General features: G+C 49.3%; 1 protein-coding gene across 1 annotated transcript; it reads left to right on the forward strand.

The window, feature by feature from the left end:
* Positions 1-1,389: 1,389 nt before the first annotated feature.
* On the forward strand, positions 1,390-16,452 carry LOC120920404 (acyl-coenzyme A thioesterase THEM4-like). The gene is made up of 7 exons (XM_040332480.1): positions 1,390-1,503; positions 5,387-5,478; positions 10,112-10,265; positions 11,711-11,864; positions 11,963-12,073; positions 12,225-12,349; positions 16,156-16,452. The coding sequence occupies exons 2-7, from the start codon at positions 5,392-5,394 to the stop codon at positions 16,194-16,196; spliced, it is 672 nt and encodes a 223-aa protein (XP_040188414.1). The 5' UTR covers positions 1,390-1,503; positions 5,387-5,391; the 3' UTR covers positions 16,197-16,452.
* The last annotated feature ends 8,990 nt before the right edge of the window (positions 16,453-25,442 follow it).

A 25,442-nucleotide genomic window follows, 5' to 3' on the forward strand; every position in this document is an offset into this window, starting at 1 on the left:
CCTCCTCCCACACCAGAGTACTACGTATCACAGTATGACCTGTGTACCACCCCCCCCCACACCAGAGCACTACAGATCCCAGCATGTCCTGTGCACCCTCCTCCCACACCGGAGTACTACATATCACAGTATGACCTGTGTACTGCCCCCCACAACAGAGCACTACAGATCCCAGCATGTCCAGCGTACCCTCCCCCCCACACCGGAGCACTACATATCCCAGCATGCTCCATGTACCCTCCCCCCTCACACCAGAGCACTACATATCCCAGCATGCTCCATGTACCCTCCCCCCTCACACCAGAGCACTACATATCCCATAGAATCGCCCTCCGATCTCTCAGAATTGTACCGACACAGCACTCCTTCCATCCTCCGCGTTCAGGACGTTGTATTTATTATCCCCCCCCCCCCCCCCGATACCACCTTGACAAGAGCATGCTGGGATATGTAGTGCTCCGGTGGGAGGGGAGGGTAAACAGGACATGCTGGGATATGTAGTGCTCCGGTGGGAGGGGAGGGTAAACAGGACATGCTGGGATATGTAGTGCTCCGGTGGGAGGGGAGGGTATACAGGACATGCTGGGATATGTAGTGCTCCGGTGTGGGGGGAGGGTATACAGGACATGCTGGGATATGTAGTGCTCCGGTGTGTGTGGGGAGGGTACACAGGACATGCTGGGATATGTAGTGCTCCGGTGTGGGGGGAGGGGATACAGGACATGCTGGGATATGTAGTGCTCTGGTGTGGGGGGAGGGGATACAGGACATGCTGGGATATGTAGTGCTCCGGTGGGAGGGTAAACAGGACATGCTGGGATATGTAGTGCTCCGGTGGGAGGGGAGGGTAAACAGGACATGCTGGGATATGTAGTGCTCCGGTGGGAGGGGAGGGTAAACAGGACATGCTGGGATATGTAGTGCTCCGGTGTGGGGGGAGGGTATACAGGACATGCTGGGATATGTAGTGCTCCGGTGGGAGGGGAGGGGATACAGGACATGCTGGGATATGTAGTGCTTTGGTGTATGGGAGGGCACACAGGACATGCTGGGATGTGTAGTGCTCCAGTGCTGGGGGAGGGTACACAGGACATGCTGGGATGTGTAGTGCTCCAGTGCTGGGGGAGGGTACACAGGACATGCTGGGATGTGTAGTGCTCCAGTGCTGGGGGAGGGTACACAGGACATGCTGGGATGTGTAGTGCTCCAGTGCTGGGGGAGGGTACACAGGACATGCTGGGATATGTAGTGCTCCGGTGTGGGGGGAGGGGGATACAGGACGTGATGGGATATGTATTGCTCCGATGTGAGGGGAGGGGAGGGTACACAGGCACCGCCATCATCCCTTGGCCTGCCTGGGCAACACTGCCCTGTATTGACCTTTGGGCCACCGTAGCTAAACAACCAGAGAGCTGATCGGAGACTTCCGCACCCAGCCGGGACACGATCGACTGCAACGGATATTCTGACCCACTTTTGTTGGCATCGGGGAAACGAAGACGGGTGAGAGACCGCGGAGATTCCAGCTACTTATTGCGGAACGGTGAGAGCCTTCGGGGCTTTGATGTACGTTTGCCGCCGCTCTCCATATATGGCGCGATCACGCATCGTGTCCCGATGTACCGTGCGCGTCTCTTTTGCGATGTCAATCACGGCTGAGCGATCATTGGGGGACAGCAAATTGCGTGTTACTACGTGCCTGACTGAGCTATTTTTTTTTTCAACCCCCCATTTTTTTTTACCGTCTCTCGTAAATATCCGGAGCAGCCGCCTTTGGACGTTAGCACTTGGACTGGCATAGGACACGCCCCCAGCCACACCCCCTTAAAGGAGAATTAACCCCCAAAAAAAAAGTTAATTAAATCCACAAGGGCTTTATTTTTACCGCTACTATTCCTTTTATATTGGCTTTCAAAATGTAAAAAATAAGCGATTTTAGAATTTTCTTTGAAAGCGTGGGAAACACTTTTTGAAAGATAAAAAGTGCATTTTATTTACAATTATAGAGATCAGAGCAACGTGAGGGACGAATGAGGGACATTGCTCCAAATCGGGGACAGCCCCTCGAAATCAGGGACAGTTGGGAGCTCTGGGAATTCCATCAGTTCATGGACATCCGAAATGGACACCCAGGGCCAGATTCAGGTACCGCTGCGCACTTCTTACGGAGGCGCAGTGTCCCGTTTTTGCCCTGCGCCCCCCGCAAATTATCTGCGCTACGCTTCATTCACGAAGCAGTAGCCACGTAATTTGCATGGGCGCTCCTTAAAAATGCCCGGCGTAAGCGCGCGTAATTTAAATGATCCCGTAGGGGGCGTGGATCATTTAAATTAGGCGCGTTCCCGCGCCGAACGTAGTGCGCATGCTCCGTCGGGAAACTTTCCCGACGTGCATTGCGGCAAATGACGTCGCAAGGACGTCATTTGCCTCAAAGTGAACGTAAATGGCGTCCACGCAAACAACGTAAAATTTAAACTTCACGACGCGGGAACGACGGGTATACTTAGCATTGGCTGCCCCTGCTAATAGCAGGAGCAGCCATACGCGAAACCCGACGGACGGAAACGACGTAAACTGCGTACGCAGGGCTTGCGTAGGGTAGTGAATCGGCGTTAGTATGCAATTTGCATACTATGCGCTGACCACTACGGGAACGCCCCCTAGCGGCCATCGTAAGAATGCAGCCTACGATACGACTGGCGTAAGAGCCTTATGCCGCGCATATCTTAGGCTGCAGTCGGCGTATCGAGGTTCCTGAATCAGGAGCATTCGAAACGCCGGCGCAAGTAAGCAATTGCGCTGCGTAACTATGGTTACGCAGACGCAATTGCTACCTGAATCTGGGCCCCAGCAAACAGTATGGCCCGGGTTCACAAAGCACTTACGCCGACGTAGTGCAAATGTGCGCCCGGCGTATCTGTGCGCCGTACCCACAAACTAAGATACGCCTAAAAACAGGCTTAATCCCGCCAACGTAACTTGCCTTGATTAGCCATTCAAATCTGCAAATGAGGAAAATACGGCGATTCACGAACCTGCGCGCGACCGACGCAGGCTACACGAGGTGCGCGTAAGTTGTACGTCCGGCGTAAATTTAAGCCCCATAAAGGAGGTGTAACTCAACAGCAGACATGTAAAGGTCTGCATCAGGGAACACAAGCCGGCGTATTTAACGTAGTTTACGTTGGACGTGTGTCTGGCTGGGCGTAGGTTACGTTCATGGCGTAGGCAGTGATCCGGAGTATCGTAGGTAGTTGGTCCGACGTGGTTGTGAGCATGCGCACGGGGATGCGTCCACAATGCATGCGCAGTTCGTTCAACGTACTTGTCTGGCTATCCAGCCATCATTTGCATGGGGCAAGCCCACTTCCACCTACGCCGGCCTGCGCCTTCGAAATATACGCCATGCCAACGCAGCTTTTGGAGCACTGGCTTCCTGAATTCCATGCTTGCCTCTCTGCGCTGCGTCGGCGTAGCGTACATTGGTTTGCGCTACGGCGGCGCAACGTGCGCCCGCTCTCTGTGATTCCGGGCCTATTAGTCTAATTAGTATGAAATTCCCGGGAATATCCCAATACATAGAGCAGCACCACTCCGTTCCATCCCTGCTGGGTTTGTGTATATATGTGTATGAGTGTGTATATATGAGTGTGAGTGTGTATATATGTGTAGGAGTGTGTATGAGTGTGTATATATGAGTGTGTGTATGTAGGAGTGTGTGTATATATGTGTAGGAGTGTGTGTATATATGTGTTTGAGTGTGTATATGTATGAGTGTGAGTGTGTGTATGTAGGAGTGTGTGTATATATGTGTAGGAGTGTGTGTATATATGTGTAGGAGTGTGTGTGTGTGTGTGTGTGTATGTATGTATGAGTGTGTGTATATATGTGTATGAGTGTGTATATATGAGTGTGTGTATGAGTGTGTATATATGTGTAGGAGTGTGTGTATATATGTGTAGGAGTGTGTGTGTGTGTGTATGTGTATGAGTGTGTGTATATATGTGTAGGAGTGTGTGTGTGTGTGTATGTGTATGAGTGTGTGTATATATGTGTAGGAGAGTGTGTGTGTGTGTGTGTGTGTATATGTATGTATGTATGAGTGTGAGTGTGTATATAAGTGTAGGAGTGTGTGTGTATGTGTATGAGCGTGTGTATATATGTGTAGGAGAGTGTGTGTGTGTATATGTATGTATGTATGAGTGTGAGTGTGTATATATGTGTAGGAGTGTGTGTGTGTGTATATGTGTGTATGTATGAGTGTGAGTGTGTATATATGTGTAGGAGTGTGTGTGTATGTGTATGAGTGTGTGTATATGTATGTGTGAGTGTGTATATATGTGTATGAGTGTGTATATATGTGTAGGAGTGTGTGTATATATGAGTGTCTGTGTGTGTGTATATATGAGTGTGAGTGTGTATATATGAGTGTGTGTGTTTGTATGAGTGTGAATATATATGTATGAGTGTGTATCTGTGTATATATGTGTATACACATACATGCACAAATATACACACTCATATATATACACATACACACTCCTACATATACACACACACATATATATATATATATATATATACACACTCATACACATATATACATACACACACACATATACATGTGTATATATATGTGTGGGGCCCATAGGTCTGGCGCCATATTGTGACAACGTTGTACATTTTTGTATGTGTGTGATTTTTTTTTTTTGTGTTATTTAACATCTAACGGATTATAACTTACCTTTGATACATTAATAAAGCTCATTATTTTACAACTACAGTGGAACCTCGGTTAACGAGTAAAACGCGGTTTCTGAGCGTTTTGAATAACGAGCACATTTTTTTCAATTTTTTTTTTTTTTTAATTCTGACTCGGTTTGCGAGTGTTGTCTCGCAGAATTCAAGCTAATGGGGTGTGCAGTACCGCATTTGGCCAGAGGTGCGGGGGTGCCGGTGACGCTCGCAACGGTTCCAAGCTGTTTGGAAATACTCAAAATCACTCGGAAATACTCAGTCCCCGAGTGTTTCCGAGGCTCCCTGGCGCCACCCCCCCCCCCCCCCCACTTCTGGCCACATGCGGCATCCATTTGCCCCATCACTTCATTTATTCAAGGGTACACAGGACATGCTGGGATATGTAGTGCTCCGGTGTAGGGGAGGGAAGGGCACACAGGACATGCTGGGATATGTAGTACTCCAGTGTGGGGGAGGAGATGCAGGATAATGTATGGTCACGTGACGTGCGCTGGCTCCGCCCCTCTCTGTGTATAAAGGTCTCATGTCACCTCTGTATGGTCACGTGACGTGCGCTGGCCCCTCCCCCTCAATAATGTATAGAATTCCCGGTGTCCCCGTCTCATCCCTCTCCTGTCTCCTCTCACAGGCGCCATGCTGTACGGACTCTCCAGGATCATCCGGGGCGGCGCTGCCATCTGCCGCCACACCGCCGGGACCCAGAGCGAATGCCGCTTCTCCGTGAGTACTGATTGGTGGGTGATGGGGTTAAGCCCTTCGGGTCTGGTATGGATTTTGAGGGGAACGTCAGAGTTAAAAAAAAAGAAAATGGCGTCCGATCCCTCCCAAAATGTATACCGGACCCTTATCCGAGCAAGGGGTCCCGCAGATCCCCCCAAATCACCTTAGGCCATGCGATGGCTACAGCACGGGCTTACTTTGCTGGGAGGGTGTATATTGACATCCTCCCATGGTTGGACTTTCCAGGGGTATGAATACTTTTTCCAGACACTGTATATAGAGGGGTATGAATACTTTTTCCAGACACTGTATATAGAGGGGTATGAATACTTTTTCGAGGCAATGTATATAGAGGGGTATGAATACTTTTCCCAGACACTGTATATAGAGGGGCATGAATACTTTCCCCAGACACTGTATATAGAGGGGCATGAGTACTTTTTCGAGACACTGTATATAGAAGGGTATGAATGCTTTTTCGAGACACTGTATATAGAGGGGCATGAATACTCTTTCCAGACACTGTATATAGAGGGGCATGAGTACTTTTTCCAGACACTGTATATAGAGGGGTGTGAATACTTTTTCCAGACACTGTATATAGAGGGGCATGAATACTCTTTCCAGACACTGTATATAGAGGGGTGTGAATACTTTTTCCAGACACTGTATATAGAGGGGCATGAATACTTTTTCCAGACACTGTATATAGAGGGGTGTGAATACTTTTTCCAGACACTGTATATAGAGGGGTATGAATACTTTTTCCAGGCTCTGTATATAGAGGGGCATGAATACTTTTTCCAGGCTCTGTATATAGAGGGGCATGAATACACTTTCGAGACACTGTATATAGAGGGGTATGAATACTTTTTCCAGGCTCTGTATATAGAGGGGCATGAATACACTTTCGAGACACTGTATATAGAGGGGTGTGAATACTTTTTCCAGACACTGTATATAGAGGGGCATGAATACACTTTCGAGACACTGTATATAGAGGGGTATGAATACTTTTTCCAGGCTCTGTATATAGAGGGGCATGAATACACTTTCGAGACACTGTATATAGAGGGGTATGAATACTTTTTCCAGACACTGTATATAGAGGGGTATGAATACTTTTTCGAGGCAATGTATATAGAGGGGTATGAATACTTTTCCCAGACACTGTATATAGAGGGGCATGAATACTTTCCCCAGACACTGTATATAGAGGGGCATGAGTACTTTTTCGAGACACTGTATATAGAAGGGTATGAATGCTTTTTCGAGACACTGTATATAGAGGGGCATGAATACTCTTTCCAGACACTGTATATAGAGGGGCATGAATACTCTTTCCAGACACTGTATATAGAGGGGCATGAATACTTTTTCCAGACACTGTATATAGAGGGGTGTGAATACTTTTTCCAGACACTGTATATAGAGGGGCATGAATACTCTTTCCAGACACTGTATATAGAGGGGTGTGAATACTTTTTCCAGACACTGTATATAGAGGGGCATGAATACTTTTTCCAGACACTGTATATAGAGGGGTGTGAATACTTTTTCCAGACACTGTATATAGAGGGGTATGAATACTTTTTCCAGGCTCTGTATATAGAGGGGCATGAATACTTTTTCCAGGCTCTGTATATAGAGGGGCATGAATACACTTTCGAGACACTGTATATAGAGGGGTGTGAATACTTTTTCCAGACACTGTATATAGAGGGGCATGAATACACTTTCGAGACACTGTATATAGAGGGGCATGAATACTTTTTCCAGGCTCTGTATATAGAGGGGCATGAATACACTTTCGAGACACTGGAAAAAGTATTCACACCCCTCTATATACAGTGTCTCGAAAGTGTATTCATGCCCCTCTATATACAGAGCCTGGAAAAAGTATTCATACCCCTCTATATACAGTGTCTCGAAAGTGTATTCATGCCCCTCTATATACAGTGTCTGGAAAAAGTATTCACACCCCTCTATATACAGTGTCTCGAAAGTGTATTCATGCCCCTCTATATACAGAGCCTGGAAAAAGTATTCATACCCCTCTATATACAGTGTCTCGAAAGTGTATTCATGCCCCTCTATATACAGTGTCTGGAAAAAGTATTCACACCCCTCTATATACAGTGTCTCGAAAGTGTATTCATGCCCCTCTATATACAGAGCCTGGAAAAAGTATTCATACCCCTCTATATACAGTGCCTCGAAAGTGTATTCATGCCCCTCTATATACAGTGTCTGGAAAAAGTATTCACACCCCTCTATATACAGACACTGTATATAGAGGGGCATGAATACTTTTTCCAGGCTCTGTATATAGAGGGGCATGAATACACTTTCGAGACACTGTATATAGAGGGGTATGAATACTTTTTCCAGGCTCTGTATATAGAGGGGTATGAATACTTTTTCGAGACACTGTATATAGAGGGGTGTGAATACTTTTTCCAGACACTGTATATAGAGAGGCATGAATACTTTTTCGAGACACTGTATATAGAGGGGTGTGAATGCTTTTTCGAGACACTGTATATAGAGGGGGTATGAATACTCTTTCCAGACACTGTATATAGAGGGGCGTGAATACTTTTCCCAGACACTGTATATACAGGGAGTGCAGAATTATTAGGCAAGTTGTATTTTTGAGGATTAATTTTATTATTGAACAACCACCATGTTCTCAATGAACATCAAATATCAAAGCTGAATATTTTTGGAAGTAGTTTTTAGTTTGTTTTTAGTTTTAGCTATTTTAGGGGGATATCTGTGTGTGCAGGTGACTATTACTGTGCAGAATTATTAGGCAACTTAACAAAAAACAAATATATATACCCATTTCAATTATTTATTTTTACCAGTGAAACCAATATAACATCTCAACATTCACAAATATACATTTCTGACACTCAAAAACAAAACAAAAACAAATCAGTGACCAATATAGCCACCTTTCTTTGCAAGGACACTCAAAAGCCTGCCATCCATGGATTCTGTCAGTGTTTTGATCTGTTCACCATCAACATTGCGTGCAGCAGCAACCGCAGCCTCCCAGACACTGTTCAGAGAGGTGTACTGTTTTCCCTCCTTGTAAATCTCACATTTGATGATGGACCACAGGTTCTCAATGGGGTTCAGATCAGGTGAACAAGGAGGCCATGTCATTAGTTTTTCTTCTTTTATACCCTTTCTTGCCAGCCACGCTGTGGAGTACTTGGACGCGTGTGATGGAGCATTGTCCTGCATGAAAATCATGTTTTTCTTGAAGGATGCAGACTTCTTCCTGTACCACTGCTTGAAGAAGGTGTCTTCCAGAAACTGGCAGTAGGACTGGGAGTTGAGCTTGACTCCATCCTCAACCCGAAAAGGCCCCACAAGCTCATCTTTGATGATACCAGCCCAAACCAGTACTCCACCTCCACCTTGCTGGCGTCTGAGTCGGACTGGAGCTCTCTGCCCTTTACCAATCCAGCCACGGGCCCATCCATCTGGCCCATCAAGACTCACTCTCATTTCATCAGTCCATAAAACCTTAGAAAAATCAGTCTTGAGATATTTCTTGGCCCAGTCTTGACGTTTCAGCTTGTGTGTCTTGTTCAGTGGTGGTCGTCTTTCAGCCTTTCTTACCTTGGCCATGTCTCTGAGTATTGCACACCTTGTGCTTTTGGGCACTCCAGTGATGTTGCAGCTCTGAAATATGGCCAAACTGGTGGCAAGTGGCATCTTGGCAGCTGCACGCTTGACTTTTCTCAGTTCATGGGCAGTTATTTTGCGCCTTGGTTTTTCCACACGCTTCTTGCGACCCTGTTGACTTTTTTGAATGAAACGCTTGATTGTTCGATGATCACGCTTCAGAAGCTTTGCAATTTTAAGAGTGCTGCATCCCGCTGCAAGATATCTCACTATTTCTGACTTTTCTGAGCCTGTCAAGTCCTTCTTTTCACCCATTTTCCCAAAGGAAAGGAAGTTGCCTAATAATTATGCACACCTGATATAGGGTGTTGATGTCATTAGACCACACCCCTTCTCATTACAGAGATGCACATCACCTAATATGCTTAATTGGTAGTAGGCTTTCGAGCCTATACAGCTTGGAGTAAGACAACATGCATAAAGAGGATGATGTGGTCAAAATACTCATTTGCCTAATAATTCTGCACTCCCTGTAGAGGGGCGTGAATACTTTTCCCAGACACTGTATATAGAGGGGCGTGAATACTTTTCCCAGACACTGTATATAGAGGGGCATGAATACTTTTTCCAGACACTGTATATAGAGGGGCATCAATACTTTTTCCAGACACTGTATATAGAGGGTTTTCCAGACACTGTATATAGAGGGGTATGAATACTTTTTCGAGGCAATGTATATAGAGGGGTATGAATACTTTTCCCAGACACTGTATATAGAGGGGCATGAATACTTTCCCCAGACACTGTATATAGAGGGGCATGAGTACTTTTTCGAGACACTGTATATAGAGGGGCATGAATACTTTCCCCAGACACTGTATATAGAGAGGCATGAATACTTTTCCCAGACACTGTATATAGAGGGGCATGAATACTTTTTCCAGACACTGTATATAGAGGGGTATGAATACTTTTTCTGTCACATCCGCAGGTGACCCATTGTTGTGCGACCCGCCCACTACGAGACTACTCCCTGCCCAACTCCACCTGGAACCCCGACACCAAGAGACTGTACGAGGAGCTGAGCCGAGACCGGAGCTGGAGAAGACTTCCCTCCTACAACACCACCATCAATCCCCTAGACGGTATGTTACTGTAGGGCAGGGCCGATCCTAGGGTCACAGACGCCTGGGTGCGGAAATATTTCTGGCGCCCCCACATGGTCAGAGACTGCAGACATAGTACAGGAGATGGTCAGAGACTGCAGACATGATACAGGAGATGGTCAGAGACTGCAGACATGATACAGGAGATGGTCAGAGACTGCAGACATGATACAGGAGATGGTCAGAGACTGCAGACATAATACAGGAGATGGTCAGAGACTGCAGACATAGTACAGCAGATGGTCAGAGACTGCAGACATACTACAGGAGATGGTCAGAGACTGCAGACATAGTACAGGAGATGGTCAGAGACTGCAGACATACTACAGGAGATGGTCAGAGACTGCAGACATACTACAGGAGATGGTCAGAGACTGCAGACATGATACAAGAGATGGTCAGAGACTGCAGACATAGCACAAGAGATGGTCAGAGACTGCAGACATAGTACAGGAGATGGTCAGAGACTGCAGACATACTACAGGAGATGGTCAGAGACTGCAGACATACTACAGGAGATGGTCAGAGACTGCAGACATGATACAAGAGATGGTCAGAGACTGCAGACATAGCACAAGAGATGGTCAGAGACTGCAGACATAGTACAGGAGATGGTCAGAGACTGCAGATATAATACAGCAGATGGTCAGAGACTGCAGATGTAATACAGCAGATGGTCAGAGACTGCAGACATAGTACAGGAGATGGTCAGAGACTGCAGACATAATACAAGAGATGGTCAGAGACTGCAGACATAGTACAAGAGATGGTCAGAGACTGCAGACATAGTACAGGAGATGGTCAGAGACTGCAGACATGATACAGGAGATGATCAGAGACTGTAGACATAGTACAGGAGATGGTCAGAGACTGCAGACATAGTACAGGAGATGGTCAGAGACTGCAGACATGATACAGGAGATGGTCAGAGACTGTAGACATAGTACAGGAGATGGTCAGAGACTGCAGACATAGTACAGGAGATGGTCAGAGACTGAAGACGTAGTACAGCAGATGGTCAGAGACTGCAGACATACTACATGAGATGGTCAGAGACTGCAGACATGATACAGGAGATGATCAGAGACTGCAGACGTAGTACAAGAGATGGTCAGAGACTGAAGACGTAGTACAAGAGATGGTCAGAGACTGCAGACGTAGTACAGGAGATGGTCAGAGACTGCAGACGTAGTACAGGAGATGGTCAGAGACTGAAGACATAGTACAGGAGATGATCAGAGACTGCAGATATAACAGACAAGAATAGGAGGCGGCGGAAGGAAGGCACTCTGACGCTTCAGCGCCCCCCCACTTCTGTGGCGCCTGGGTGTGCTGCACCCCGTGCACCTGCCCAGGATCGGCCCTGTCTGTAGGGGGACATTAGAGTGTAAGCTCCTCTGGTGTGACCTCTGACCTCCGTACAGGTATGTCTGCGGAGGCCGACGGGGAAACTCGTCTCTTCACCCGGATCGCTGAGCGGGACGGAGTCGGCTTCGAGTATTGCATGTTCTATAAGGAGGCGGAGAAGAGGATGATCTGCATATTCCAGCCCGGGCCCCATCTGGGAGGCGTCACGGGGTGAGCGTTCTTTTTCTTTTCTCCTACCCAGAATCCTTTTGGTTTCTTGGCCATCTTGTTCTGCCTCTGACTCTCGCGTCCCCTTCGCCTTCTTCTAGGTACGCACACGGGGGCTGCATCGCCGCCATCATAGACTCCACCGTGGGGCTGGGAATTGTACACGGCATCGGACCGGCGATGACGGCCAACCTGAACATCGACTATCGCAGGTAAGTGCGCAATGGTGGGGGGAGGAGCATGGTGGGGGGAGGAGCATGGAGGGGGGAGGAGCATGGTGGGGGGAGGAGCATGGTGGTGGGAGGAGCTACTGATGATATGTGATAGCGGAGAGGAGTGATGAGGTTCTCTTTGTGTCTGTAGTCCGATTCCTCTGGGATCTACAGTCCTCATAGACAGCCGAGTGGAGAAGGTCGACGGCCGCAAGGTCTACAGCAGCTGCCAGGTCCGCAGTCATGACGACGCCGTGCTTCACATTGAGGCCACCGGTGAGGACTACTGCTCTCCCCCCCTCCTGTCATTGCTCCTCTCCCCCTCCTGTCATTGCTCCTCTCCCCCTCCTGTCATTGCTCCTCTCTCCCTCCTGTCATTGCTCCTCTCCCCCTCCTGTCATTGCTCCTCTCCCCCTCCTGTCATTGCTCCTCTCACCCTCCTATCATTGCTCTTCTCCCCCCTCCTGTCATTGCTCCTCTCCCCCTCCTGTCATTGCTCCTCTCCCCCTCCTATCATTGCTCTTCTCCCCCTCCTGTCATTGCTCCTCTCCCCCTCCTGTCATTGCTCCTCTCTCCCTCCCATCATTGCTCCTCTCCCCCTCCTGTCATTGCTCCTCTCCCCCTCCTATCATTGCTCTTCTCCCCCTCCTGTCATTGCTCCTCTCCCCCTCCTGTCATTGCTCCTCTCCCCCTCCTATCATTGCTCTTCTCCCCCTCCTGTCATTGCTCCTCTCCCCCTCCTGTCATTGCTCTTCTCCCCCTTCTGTCATTGCTCCTCTCCCCCTCCTGTCATTGCTCCTCTCCCCCTCCTATCATTGCTCTTCTCCCCCTCCTGTCATTGCTCCTCTCCCCCTCCTGTCATTGCTCCTCTCCCCCTCCTGTCATTGCTCCTCTCCCCCTCCCGTCATTGCTCCTCTCACCCTCCTATCATTGCTCTTCTCCCCCCTCCTGTCATTGCTCCTCTCCCCCTCCTGTCATTGCTCCTCTCCCCCTCCTGTCATTGCTCCTCTCCCCCTCCTGTCATTGCTCCTCTCCCCCTCCTGTCATTGCTCCTCTCCCCCTCCTGTCATTGCTCTTCTCCCCCCTCCTGTCATTGCTCCTCTCCCCCTCCTGTCATTGCTCCTCTCACCCTCCTATCATTGCTCTTCTCCCCCCTCCTGTCATTGCTCCTCTCCCCCTCCTGTCATTGCTCCTCTCCCCCTCCTGTCATTGCTCCTCTCCCCCTCCTATCATTGCTCTTCTCCCCCTCCTGTCATTGCTCCTCTCCCCCTCCTGTCATTGCTCCTCTCTCCCTCCCGTCATTGCTCCTCTCCCCCTCCTGTCATTGCTCCTCTCCCCCTCCTGTCATTGCTCCTCTCCCCCTCCTATCATTGCTCTTCTCCCCCTCCTGTCATTGCTCCTCTCCCCCTCCTGTCATTGCTCCTCTCTCCCTCCCGTCATTGCTCCTCTCCCCCTCCTGTCATTGCTCCTCTCCCCCTCCTATCATTGCTCTTCTCCCCCTCCTGTCATTGCTCCTCTCCCCCTCCTGTCATTGCTCCTCTCCCCCTCCTGTCATTGCTCTTCTCCCCCTCCTGTCATTGCTCCTCTCCCCCTCCTGTCATTGCTCCTCTCCCCCTCCTATCATTGCTCTTCTCCCCCTCCTGTCATTGCTCCTCTCCCCCTCCTGTCATTGCTCCTCTCCCCCTCCTATCATTGCTCTTCTCCCCCTCCTGTCATTGCTCCTCTCCCCCTCCTGTCATTGCTCCTCTCTCCCTCCCGTCATTGCTCTTCTCTCCCTCCTGTCATTGCTCCTCTCCCCCTCCTGTCATTGCTCCTCTCACCCTCCTATCATTGCTCTTCTCCCCCTCCTGTCATTGCTCCTCTCCCCCTCCTGTCATTGCTCCTCTCCCCCTCCTGTCATTGCTCCTCTCACCCTCCTATCATTGCTCTTCTCCCCCTCCTGTCATTGCTCCTCTCCCCCTCCCGTCATTGCTCCTCTCCCCCTCCCGTCATTGCTCCTCTCCCCCTCCCGTCATTGCTCCTCTCCCCCTCCTGTCATTGCTCTTCTCCCCCTCCTGTCATTGCTCCTCTCCCCCTCCTGTCATTGCTCTTCTCCCCCTCCTGTCATTGCTCCTCTCCCCCTCCTGTCATTGCTCCTCTCCCCCTCCTGTCATTGCTCTTCTCCCCCTCCTGTCATTGCTCCTCTCCCCCTCCTGTCATTGCTCTTCTCCCCCTCCTGTCATTGCTCCTCTCCCCCTCCTGTCATTGCTCTTCTCCCCCTCCTGTCATTGCTCCTCTCCCCCTCCTGTCATTGCTCCTCTCCCCCTCCTGTCATTGCTCTTCTCCCCCTCCTGTCATTGCTCCTCTCTCCCTCCCGTCATTGCTCCTCTCCCCCTCCTGTCATTGCTCCTCTCCCCCTCCTGTCATTGCTCCTCTCACCCTCCTATCATTGCTCTTCTCCCCCTCCTGTCATTGCTCCTCTCCCCCTCCCGTCATTGCTCCTCTCCCCCTCCCGTCATTGCTCCTCTCCCCCTCCTGTCACTGCTCTTCTCCCCCTCCTGTCATTGCTCCTCTCTCCCTCCTGTCATTGCTCCTCTCCCCCTCCCGTCATTGCTCCTCTCCCCCTCCCGTCATTGCTCCTCTCTCCCTCCCGTCATTGCTCCTCTCTCCCTCCCGTCATTGCTCCTCTCCCCCTCCTGTCATTGCTCCTCTCCCCCTCCTGTCATTGCTCCTCTCCCCCTCCTGTCATTGCTCCTCTCCCTCCTGTCATTGCTCCTCTCCCCCTCCTGTCATTGCTCTTCTCCCCCTCCTGTCATTGCTCCTCTCTTCCTCCTGTCATTGCTCTTCTCTCCCTCCTGTCATTGCTCCTCTCCCCCTCCTGTCATTGCTCTTCTCCCCCTCCTGTCATTGCTCCTCCCCCCCCTCCTGTCATTGCTCCTCTCCCCCTCCTGTCATTGCTCCTCTCCCCCTCCTGTCATTGCTCCTCTCCCCCTCCTGTCATTGCTCCTCTCCCCCTCCTGTCATTGCTCCTCTCCCCCTCCTGTCATTGCTCCTCTCTTCCTCCTGTCATTGCTCTTCTCCCCCTCCTGTCATTGCTCTTCTCCCCCTCCTGTCATTGCTCTTCTCCCCCTCCTGTCATTGCTCCTCTCCCCCTCCTGTCATTGCTCCTCTCTCCCTCCTGTCATTGCTCTTCTCCCCCTCCTGCCATTGCTCCTCTCCCCCTCCTATCATTGCTCTTCTCCCCCTCCTGTCATTGCTCCTCTCCCCCTCCTGTCATTGCTCCTCTCCCCCTCCTGTCATTGCTCCTCTCCCCCTCCCGTCATTGCTCCTCTCCCCCTCCTGTCATTGCTCCTCTCCCTCCTGTCATTGCTCCTCTCCCCCTCCTGTCATTGCTCCTCTCCCCCTCCTGTCTTCCTCCTTCCACCCCTTCCTCTCACTCCTCCTCACCCCCCCCCATCACTCCTCTATCCCTCCTCTCCCTCATCCTCCTCTCACGCCACCTCTCTCCCTGCTGTCATCACTCTTCTCTCACTCCTCCTCTTTCTCTCCTCTCTTCCTCTCACCCCCCATCACTCTTCTCTCACCCCCCATCACTCTTCTCTCACCCCCATCACTCCTCTCACCCCCCATCACTCTTCTCTCACCCCCATCACTCCTCTCACCCCCCATCACTCTTCTCTCACTCCTCCTCTTTCCCTCCTCTCACCCCCCATCACTCCTCTCACCCCCCCATCACTCCTCTCACCCCCCCATCACTCCTCCTCTTTCTCTCCTCTCTTCCTCTCACCCCCCATCACTCCTCTCACCCCCATCACTCCTCTCACCCCCCATCACTCTTCTCTCACTCCTCCTCTTTCCCTCCTCTCACCCCCCATCACTCCTCTCACCCCCCATCACTCCTCTCACCCCCCATCTCTCCTCTCACCCCCCCATCACTCCTCTCACCCCCCATCACTCCTCTCACCCCCCATCTCTCCTCTCACCCCCCCATCACTCCTCTCACCCCCCATCACTCCTCTCACCCCCCATCACTCCTCTCACCCCCCATCACTCCTCCTCTCTCCCACCTGTACTGACAATATTTTTTTCCTTTCCCCCTTCAGGTTTGTACATTAGGGTGAACTGTGGAGAAGCCAAACTATAAATTCTTGTATATTACAGAGATCTGGAAATGGCGCCAATGTTGTTGATTGACAGCTGCACTGTGTACCGCAGGGTATCCTTTCTGCCACTAGAGGGCGGCATATCCCTAGGACCCCTGGGGAGATGTCTTCCAGGGGCCAACCTGCTCTCTTAGAGCTATTATTTTGTACTGTAGGTCGTGGTTCCTGCAGTGCCGGGCCAAGGTCATCCAGTGCAAAGATGCCAAACTGCGCCCCCCTTTCCCTTTAGGGTTAGGGTCAGGGTGCCCACCCCATCCCTGCAATAAACTATTGCGCCAGGGGCAGCTTCCCCTCCTGCCTCCACCCCTTGTCCCGGCCCTGGGTTCCTGTAATGTGGCCCCTCTGAGCCCAATAACCTCAAACATGCCTACTTCAGTATTTGCTTTACCTGGCTATGGAGGACATTCTGCTCCCAGAAGCCGACAGCCGCCACTTCTGAACAGGAACTTCATCCTCCTGGGGCCGATTTACTAAATGAGTGAAACATGTTCCTTAAAAAAAAAAAAAAGCCTTTAAGCCTTCTTTCATTGTCACAACTTAGCTGCCATAGCATGAATAAGTTCTAGTTCTTGTTACGAAGATAGGCCAGGACTTTATCCAGGTTTTGATCCCATAGTGGCACAGGGCAGGCTTGACTCATCGCGTCCCGCTAGTGTTGCTTCATCAGGAGCTTCGATGGATGGATGCTCTATGGTAAGTCCTAAAATGCAAGATATGGATTACAACTGTCACTTCTTACATAGCTCACACAAGTTCCTCCTGGGGTCCCGGGAAGGCCCACCAAGCCTACCTTGCCTCCTGGAACTTCCAATTCGGCCTGGGCTTTCTTTCTCATCCCTGATGGGGCACAGGGAGTTTACTGGTCCTTGCCCAGTAGGGTTGGTAAGGGGGAATAACAGGCAAAACCACCCTCCCATAGCTCTACAGTGCGGTTTCAATGTTGAGAAGTGCCTGCTGGGGGCCCAGGAAGACTGCCAAGCCTTTTCAGCCTTCTGCAACCCCTGCTTCCACTCCCTGCTGGGGTGCATGAACTTCATTGGTTGTTGCCTCGTAGGCTGCGGCGTTGGTGAAGGGGGCAGCATGCTATAATACTACGCTCCCATAGCTCTACATTGGGGTTTCAATGCAGGGAAGTGCCTCCTAGGGGCCCAGGAAGACTGCCAAGCTTATCCGGCCTCCTTGAACTCCCGATTGGCTTGGGCTGCCTTTACCCTCCTTGCCGGGGGGCACAGGGACTTTACTGATCATTGACTGATAGACTTCTGGGTTGGCAAGGGGGATGCCAGGCTCCATAACTACTCTTCCATAGCTCTACATTGAGGTTTCAATGCTTAGAAGTGCCTCCTGGGGGCCAGGAAGACCAGCCAAGCCTACCCGGCCTCCTGGAACTCCCACTCGGCCACAGTTGTTTGTGCAGTGCCTTATCAATTAAAAAACATAAAACACACCCATGGAAATATATGTCCCAAGGAATGGGGAAGGCCTCAGCTGCTGTCAATCGCTGTTTGGGAAACAGTAACCACAAATATTGCACAGTGGTGGGACAGAATGTAAGCAGCTTCATTAGTCCACAATATAAGAGGGAGAGATGAGAGAGGTTTTAACTTGTAGTAAAAATTTGAATATATTATGTGAGAGACAATAATTGCTGGACAATAGTGAATGAGGTGAAGCTGATACTGACTTGAATCGCCCAATCATGTGCAAGCAAAAAGTCCTAGTTTTTTTTTTATTATGTTTTTTTGCACGTGATTGGGTTTTCTTTGCAAAGTACATTTTTAGTAAATTCTCAGAGCTAAGTAAAAATTTCCATAGTGAACAGGTTCTACTCCTTTGGTAAATCAGCCTCACTTCTTCCCATTGACTGTATTAATAAAAGGTTATTTGTATTGCCTGTAAGCCCATTTGTACCAGTTCAGCCTCATGTAAAGTGAACCAATCCAGTAAATATATACCGTGTTTCCCCGAAAATAAGCCCGGGTCTTATATTAATTTTGGCAACAAAAGACACAGTAGGGCTTATTTTTGGGGTAGGTCTTACTATGTAATGTGCAGTCTTCTCTTCCCCTCTCTCTACCTGCCTGTTAGGAATCCCCAGTGTGAACTTAGTTAAAATGCTTGTAAAATCTTGTAATCCACTCTATTACTGTAGTATATAATGTACAATGTGTGTATTTCTGTAATATAATTGTGCCAAATACCTTCATTATAGCACCGCTCTGCGCTTTTGTGACCTGCCGGAGCTCTCTTCCCTGCATTTATATTACAGAAACACACATTGTACATTGTGTACTACTGTAATAGAGTGGGTTATAGGATTTTACAAGCATTTTAAACTAGGGCTTATTTTCAGGGTAGGGCTTATATTGCAGTCCTCCTGGAACATTACGCTAGGTCTTATTTTAGGGGTAGGTTTTATTTTCGGGGAAAGAGGGTATTAAAATATCAATTAAAAAACATAAAACACACCCATGGAAATATATGTCCCAAGGAATGGGGAAGGCATCAGCTGCTGTCAATCGCCATTTGGGCTTGCTGTTTGGGCACACGCAACAAAGCAGTCTCACCTATAGTGCCAGCTGGGAGCACACATTCATAGATGGCTCTACAGGACCCTGTAAAGTGGGCGGAGCCACTGGAAAATTTCAACCAAGGGAGAAGGGCATTTGAGACCTGGAAGTGAAAGCAACATCAAAAACATACAAAAAAACTTCAAAACCACTACCCCACACTCCTCGAACCTCCTCCCATCCCAATATCCACAATCGTTCCCAAATTATTCAAAATATGGACTTCAGGTGCATGTTTCGAATTTGTCTAGTTTCAGGACAATGTGTAAGTATTTGAATAGGTTGCAAATAGAGACCAAGCCGGTTTTATATTGAAATAGAAATTAGTCTATTATTTGAGAAACAGTAGCCACAAATATTGCACAGTGGTGGGACAGAATGTAAGCAGCTTCATTAGCCCACAATATAAGAGGGAGAGATGAGAGAGGTTTTACCTTTTGTAGTAAAAATTTGAATATATTATGTGAGAGACAATAATTGCTGGACAATATGTAAGCAGCAGCTTCATTGGGCCTCAATGTAAGGGGAAGAGATGAGGTGTAATTTAGCTTGACAGCTTCATTAAGCTACTAAGTAATAAAAATTAGAGACAATAGTTGAAAAAATTTGTTCAGTGGCTGGACAGCATGTAAGTGGAAGCTTCAATTTGGCCTCAATGTAAAAGGGAGAGATGAGGTAGGTTTTATCTTGCAATAGAAAAAAGAGTGTATTCTCTGAGAATCAATAATAGTTAACTATATTCAGTGGCCCGGATACAGGTAGAATTGCGCATTATTTACGGAGGCGCAGGGCAACGTTTTTGCCCTGCGCCCCCGCAAATTTGCTCCGCTGCCCTTGATTCACGGAGCAAAAGCTCCGTGAATTGCGCGGGCGCGCCGGCAAAATGCCCGGCGCAAGAGCGCGCAATTTAAATTATCCCGTAGGGGGCGGGAATCATTTAAATTGGGCACGTTCCCGCGCCGATCGTAGAGCGCATGCTCCGTCGGGAAACTTTCCCGACGTGCATTGCGGCAAATGACGTCGCAAGGACATCATTTGCTTCAAAGTGAGCGTGAATGGCGTCCAGCGCCATTCACGAATCACTTACGCAAACGACATAAATTTCGCGACGCGGGAACGACGGGTATACGTAACATAATAGCAAGGGGCAGCCTTGCGCGAAAACCGCCGTACGTAAACGACGTAAATTGCGTACGCAGGGCTCGCGCAACGTTGTGAATCGGCGTTAGTATGCAATTTGCATACTATACACTGAGCACAACGGGAACGCCACCTAGCGGCCATCGCAAGAATGCAGCCTAAGATATGCGGGCATAAGAGCCTTATGCCGCGCAGATCTTAGGCCCCGTACACACGAGAGGATCCATCCGCTGGAATTGATCCGCGGCCCGGCTCCAGCGGATAGATCCCCTGGTGTGTACAATCCAGCGGGATAAAATTGGGATGGATTTCCAGCGGATAAAAATTTTAAGACATGCTTTAAAATCTATCCGCTTGAATCCAACCCAACGGATTGATCCGCTGGTCTGTACAGACTCACCGGATCAATCCATCCGAATGAATCCCCCGCATGCGTCGTAATGATTCGACGCATGCGTGGAATTCCTTATATGACAGCGTCGCGCATGTCGCCGCGTCATCATCGCGGCGACGGAATGGGATTTCGGCGCGGATTTCGATCCGATGGTGAGTACACTCCATCGGATCAAAATCCTCGGAAATCCTCGAGAGGATTTATCCGCGGAAACGGTCCGGTGGACCGTATCCGCGGATAAATCCGCTCGTGTGTACTAGGCCTTATGCTGCAGTCGGCGTAACGAGGTTCCTGAATCAGGAGCACTCGTTACGCCGGGGCAAGTAAGCAATTGCGCTGTGTAACCTACGCGTTTCGACCTAATCTCGTAGTCTTCTTTGGGGGGATTAAAGTCTAGGACGATATGTCAAAATAAACATAAAATAATAACTGCATAATGAACAAGGAATGTATACTGTATTATAATAAGGTTCATAATTACGGCTCAAATATTGTAACTGTGTTCTATAACCAGAATTTGTTTAAAAGATTTATTATTTTTTTTAATACCTCAGTCTGTCAAAAAGGGGGCCTTTGGGTGGTATTTGTACTGTCCTGGCATTTTATGGGCCTCAAGAAAATAGATTTATGAGTAAATTTGATATTATTGGAGATGTTTTATTGTTTTCATTTGTTTTTATTCCAAGTTTTTTAAGAATTACAAATATACTTTACATTACATTTCCCCAAAAAAAAACATACACAAAAAAGGATCACATTTAAAATACAAACAACATTACATATACATAAATAACAAAAAATAACACCAATAACAACATTGACATCCTGGGTTTATCCACGTGTCATTACCACGTCACCTGATGCCACATGTCACTTGCCACGTCACCTACTGCCAGATGCCATGTGTCATGCGCCACTGTTACCTGCTGCCAGATGCCACGTGTCATTACCACCGTCACCTGATGCCACATGTCACTTGCCACGTCACCTACTGCCAGATGCCATGTGTCATTCGCCACTGTTACCTGCTGCCAGATGCCACGTGTCAGTAGTCACCGTCACCTGCTGCCACATGTCACTTGCCACGTCACCTACTGCCAGATGCCACGTGTCATTACCACCGTCACCTGATGCCACATGTCACTTGCCACGTCACCTACTGCCAGGTGCCATGTGTCATTCGCCACTGTTACCTGCTGCCAGATGCCACGTGTCATGCGCCACTGTTACCTGCTGCCAGATGCCACGTGTCATTTGCCACTGTTACCTGCTGCCAGATGCCACATGTCACTGTCACCTGCTGCCAGATTTCACGTGTCATGCGCCACTGTTACCTGCTGCCAGATGCCACATGTCACCTGGTGCCAGATGCCACATGTCATGCGCCACGGTTACCTGCTGCCAGATGCCACTGTTACCTGCTGCCAGATGCCACTGTTACCTGCTGCCAGATGCCACGTATCATTTGCCACTGTTACCTGCTGCCAGATGCCACATGTCATTCGCCAATGTCACCTGCTGCCAGATTTCACATGTCATGCGCCAATGTCACCTGCTGCCAGATTTCACATGTCATGCGCCAATGTCACCTGCTGCCAGATTTCACGTGTCATGCGCCACTGTTACCTGCTGCCAGATGCCATGTGTCAATCGCCACTGTTACCTGCTGCCAGATGCCACATGTCATTCGCCACTGTTACCTGCTGCCAGATGCCACGTGTCATGCGCCACTGTTACCTGCTGCCAGATGCCACATGTCACCTGGTGCCAGATGCCACATGTCATGCGCCACGGTTACCTGCTGCCAGATGCCACGTATCATTTGCCACTGTCACCTGCTGCCAGATTTCACATGTCATGCGCCAATGTCACCTGCTGCCAGATTTCACGTGTCATGCGCCACTGTTACCTGCTGCCAGATGCCACGTGTCATGCGCCACTGTTACCTGCTGCCAGATGTCACTGTCACCTGGTGCCAGATGCCACATGTCATTCACCACTGTTGCCGGCTGTCACATGTCACTTGCCATCCATAGCTTGGCTCTCTCCCTCCTCTTCAGTTGGGCATGCTGGGGGCTGCAGTTTCCCTCTAAAACCTCATACACACGATCGGACTTTTCCATTGATTTTGCTCCAAAGCGGCACTGACCATTAACTTGGTACGCATACACGCGGCAGGACTTTTTCAGCCAACAAACACAAACGTAGTGACGTAATAGACCTACTACGTGGTATTTCTGCTCTGTACCGCCACCCTTTGGGCAACTTCTGCTATTGTTGTCTGATCTTTAGCATTGGTTCTGAGCATGCTTGTACTTTGGACTTTAGTCCCATGGACTTGTGTACACATGATCGGATTTGCGGGGAAGAGCATGCAGTGGGGGGGGGGGGGGGGTCCGTGGCAACTGGGCTTCGGCCCCCCTCCCCCTCTGCCTTTGCTCCTGGCACCCGCCTAGGATCGGCCATGATTGTAGCTATTCGCGGCACCGGCCGCTAGTTTATACAGTCACACACACTGTTGTGAAGCACACTGCTGCCGCATTCACCTGCACCCCCCCTCCCTCCCTCCAGCAAATTGTACCGCCCCTTTCGCCCCTGCCTTGTACCGCCCCTGCCTTGTACCACCCCTGCCTTGTACCACCCCTGCCTAGGACGGTCTTTGCCATGCTTTGGTGTTCAGACCCAGAAGGGCTGAGTGAAAAAGAAAGGGTTAAGAGCTCCTGAACCCAAGCATCACAGGCAGAAAATAACTAAATCCTACCTGCAGCGCAAGGCTTGGCCACAGGGGGGCGGTGACAGATCCATGGCAAGGCGGTTTGAAACCGAAATGAACCATTTAAAGCTTTATAAGAAACAGGAGTGACTCCAGGCATGAGAGAGCACATAACAAAACAGAGACAGCAGCCAGCACCCAGGGAGCCTGCAGCAAACAATGTACCTTGCAAACCAGAGACCAGTGCCAAGGGAACCCGCCGCATAAGCCTGCAAGTCGTCCCAAGGAATGGCTGCTTTGACAGCTATTAAAATCTGCCCCACATCGCGCCGGAGTCGGAAAAACGTCACAATCTGGTGGCGGCCGAACGCGTGCGCGACCGCCGCCCCCCCCCGCCATTTTGGCGAAACCGCGCCTGCACAGAACCAAGCGCAGAATCTTCGTTCGCGGCTTTCCGGATGCGCAGACGGGGTCCCGGCGACTTTCTGAAAACGGCGAGCTTGGAAAGCGGCTGCGCTCCAAGGAGACACAAAGGTAAGACTTCATCTTGGTCCTGGGAGGAGGATAAAAAAAAGGGAACGCGGCCTCTGGCAGCGGAGCAAAGATTTATGGGAGAAGGGTCCTAATGGGGGGGGGGGGGGGCGGGATTAAGCTACACGTCTTAGGCTGCCATGGGGTCCGTCAGGAAATATAAGGTTCTCTGTAATTTTCTAGCAAAAAAAAATGATGATTTTTACACGTAGGAGAGAAATGTCAGAATTGTCCGTTATGTGAGAGACAGCAGGCATGAATATTGCACAGTGACTGGACACTCATGTAAACGGCTTCATTAGGCAGTTCTATAAAAACGAGAGGAGAGACCAGGCAGCTATTATATTGTAATTACAATTGCACAGTATTGGATACTTCTGTATATGGGAGGAGCCTGTGATACTTCTGTATATGGGAGGAGCCTGTGATACTTCTGTACATGGGAGGAGCCTGTGATACTTATGTACATGGGAGGAGCCTGTGATACTTCTGTATATGGGAGGAGCCTGTGATACTTCTGTACATGGGAGGAGCCTGTGATACTTCTGTACATGGGAGGAGCCTGTGATACTTATGTACATGGGAGGAGCATGTGATACTTGTGTACATGGGAGGAGCCTGTGATACTTATGTACATGGGAGGAGCCTGTGATACTTGTGTACATGGGAGGAGCCTGTGATACTTGTGTACATGGGAGGAGTCTGTGATACTTATGTACATGGGAGGAGTCTGTGATACTTCTGTGCATGGGAGGAGCCTGTGATACTTATGTACATGGGAGGAGCCTGTGATACTTCTGTACATGGGAGGAGCCTGAGATACTTATGTACATGGGAGGAGCCTGAGATACTTATGTACATGGACGGAGCCTGTGATACTTCTGTACATGGGAGGAGCCTGTGATACTTATGTACATGGGAGGAGTCTAAGATACTTATGTACATGGGAGGAGCCTGTGATACTTCTGTACATGGGAGGAGCCTGTGATACTTCTGTACATGGGAGGAGCCTGTAATACTTCTGTACATGGGAGGAGTCTAAGATACTTATGTACATGGGAGGAGTCTAAGATACTTATGTACATGGGAGGCGCCTGTGATACTTCTGTACATGGGAGGAGCCTGTGATACTTGTGTACATGGGAGGAGCCTGTGATGCTTATGTACATGGGAGGAGCCTGTGATACTTCTGTACATAGGAGGAGCCTTGATACTTATGTACATGGGAGGAGCCTGTGATACTTATGTGCATGGGAGGAGCCTGTGATACTTCTGTACATGGGAGGAGCCTTGATACTTATGTACATGGGAGGAGCCTGTGATACTTATGTACATGGGAGGAGCATGTGATACTTGTGTACATGGGAGGAGCCTGTGATACTTATGTACATGGGAGGAGCCTGTGATACTTGTGTACATGGGAGGAGCCTGTGAGACCTATGTACATGGGAGGAGCCTGTGATACTTATGTACATGGGAGGAGCCTGTAATACTTCTGTACATGGGAGGAGCCTGTGATACTTCTGTACATGGGAGGAGTCTGTGGTACTTATGTACATGGGAGGAGCCTGTGACACTTATGTACATGGGAGGAGCCTGTGACACTTATGTACATGGGATTTTTTTCATTTTTTATTTTTTTTAAATTTGCAAAGATTTTAAATCAATTTCTCTCGCGTTGTCATTATGGGGGATTGTTTGTAGAATTATGAAGATAAAAATATGAATTGAATCCATTTTGGAATGAGGCTGTAACATAACAAAATGTGGAAAAAGTGAAGCTCTGTGAATACTTTCCGGAATGCGCTGTACATACAGTTGGAAGAGGTAATATCGGATGTTATGATGTGTGTCCAGCAGGGGGCGCTGCCCTGCTCTG

Source organism: Rana temporaria, chromosome 13 (genome assembly GCF_905171775.1).
Source record: "Rana temporaria chromosome 13, aRanTem1.1, whole genome shotgun sequence".
Lineage (NCBI taxonomy): Eukaryota > Metazoa > Chordata > Amphibia > Anura > Ranidae > Rana > Rana temporaria.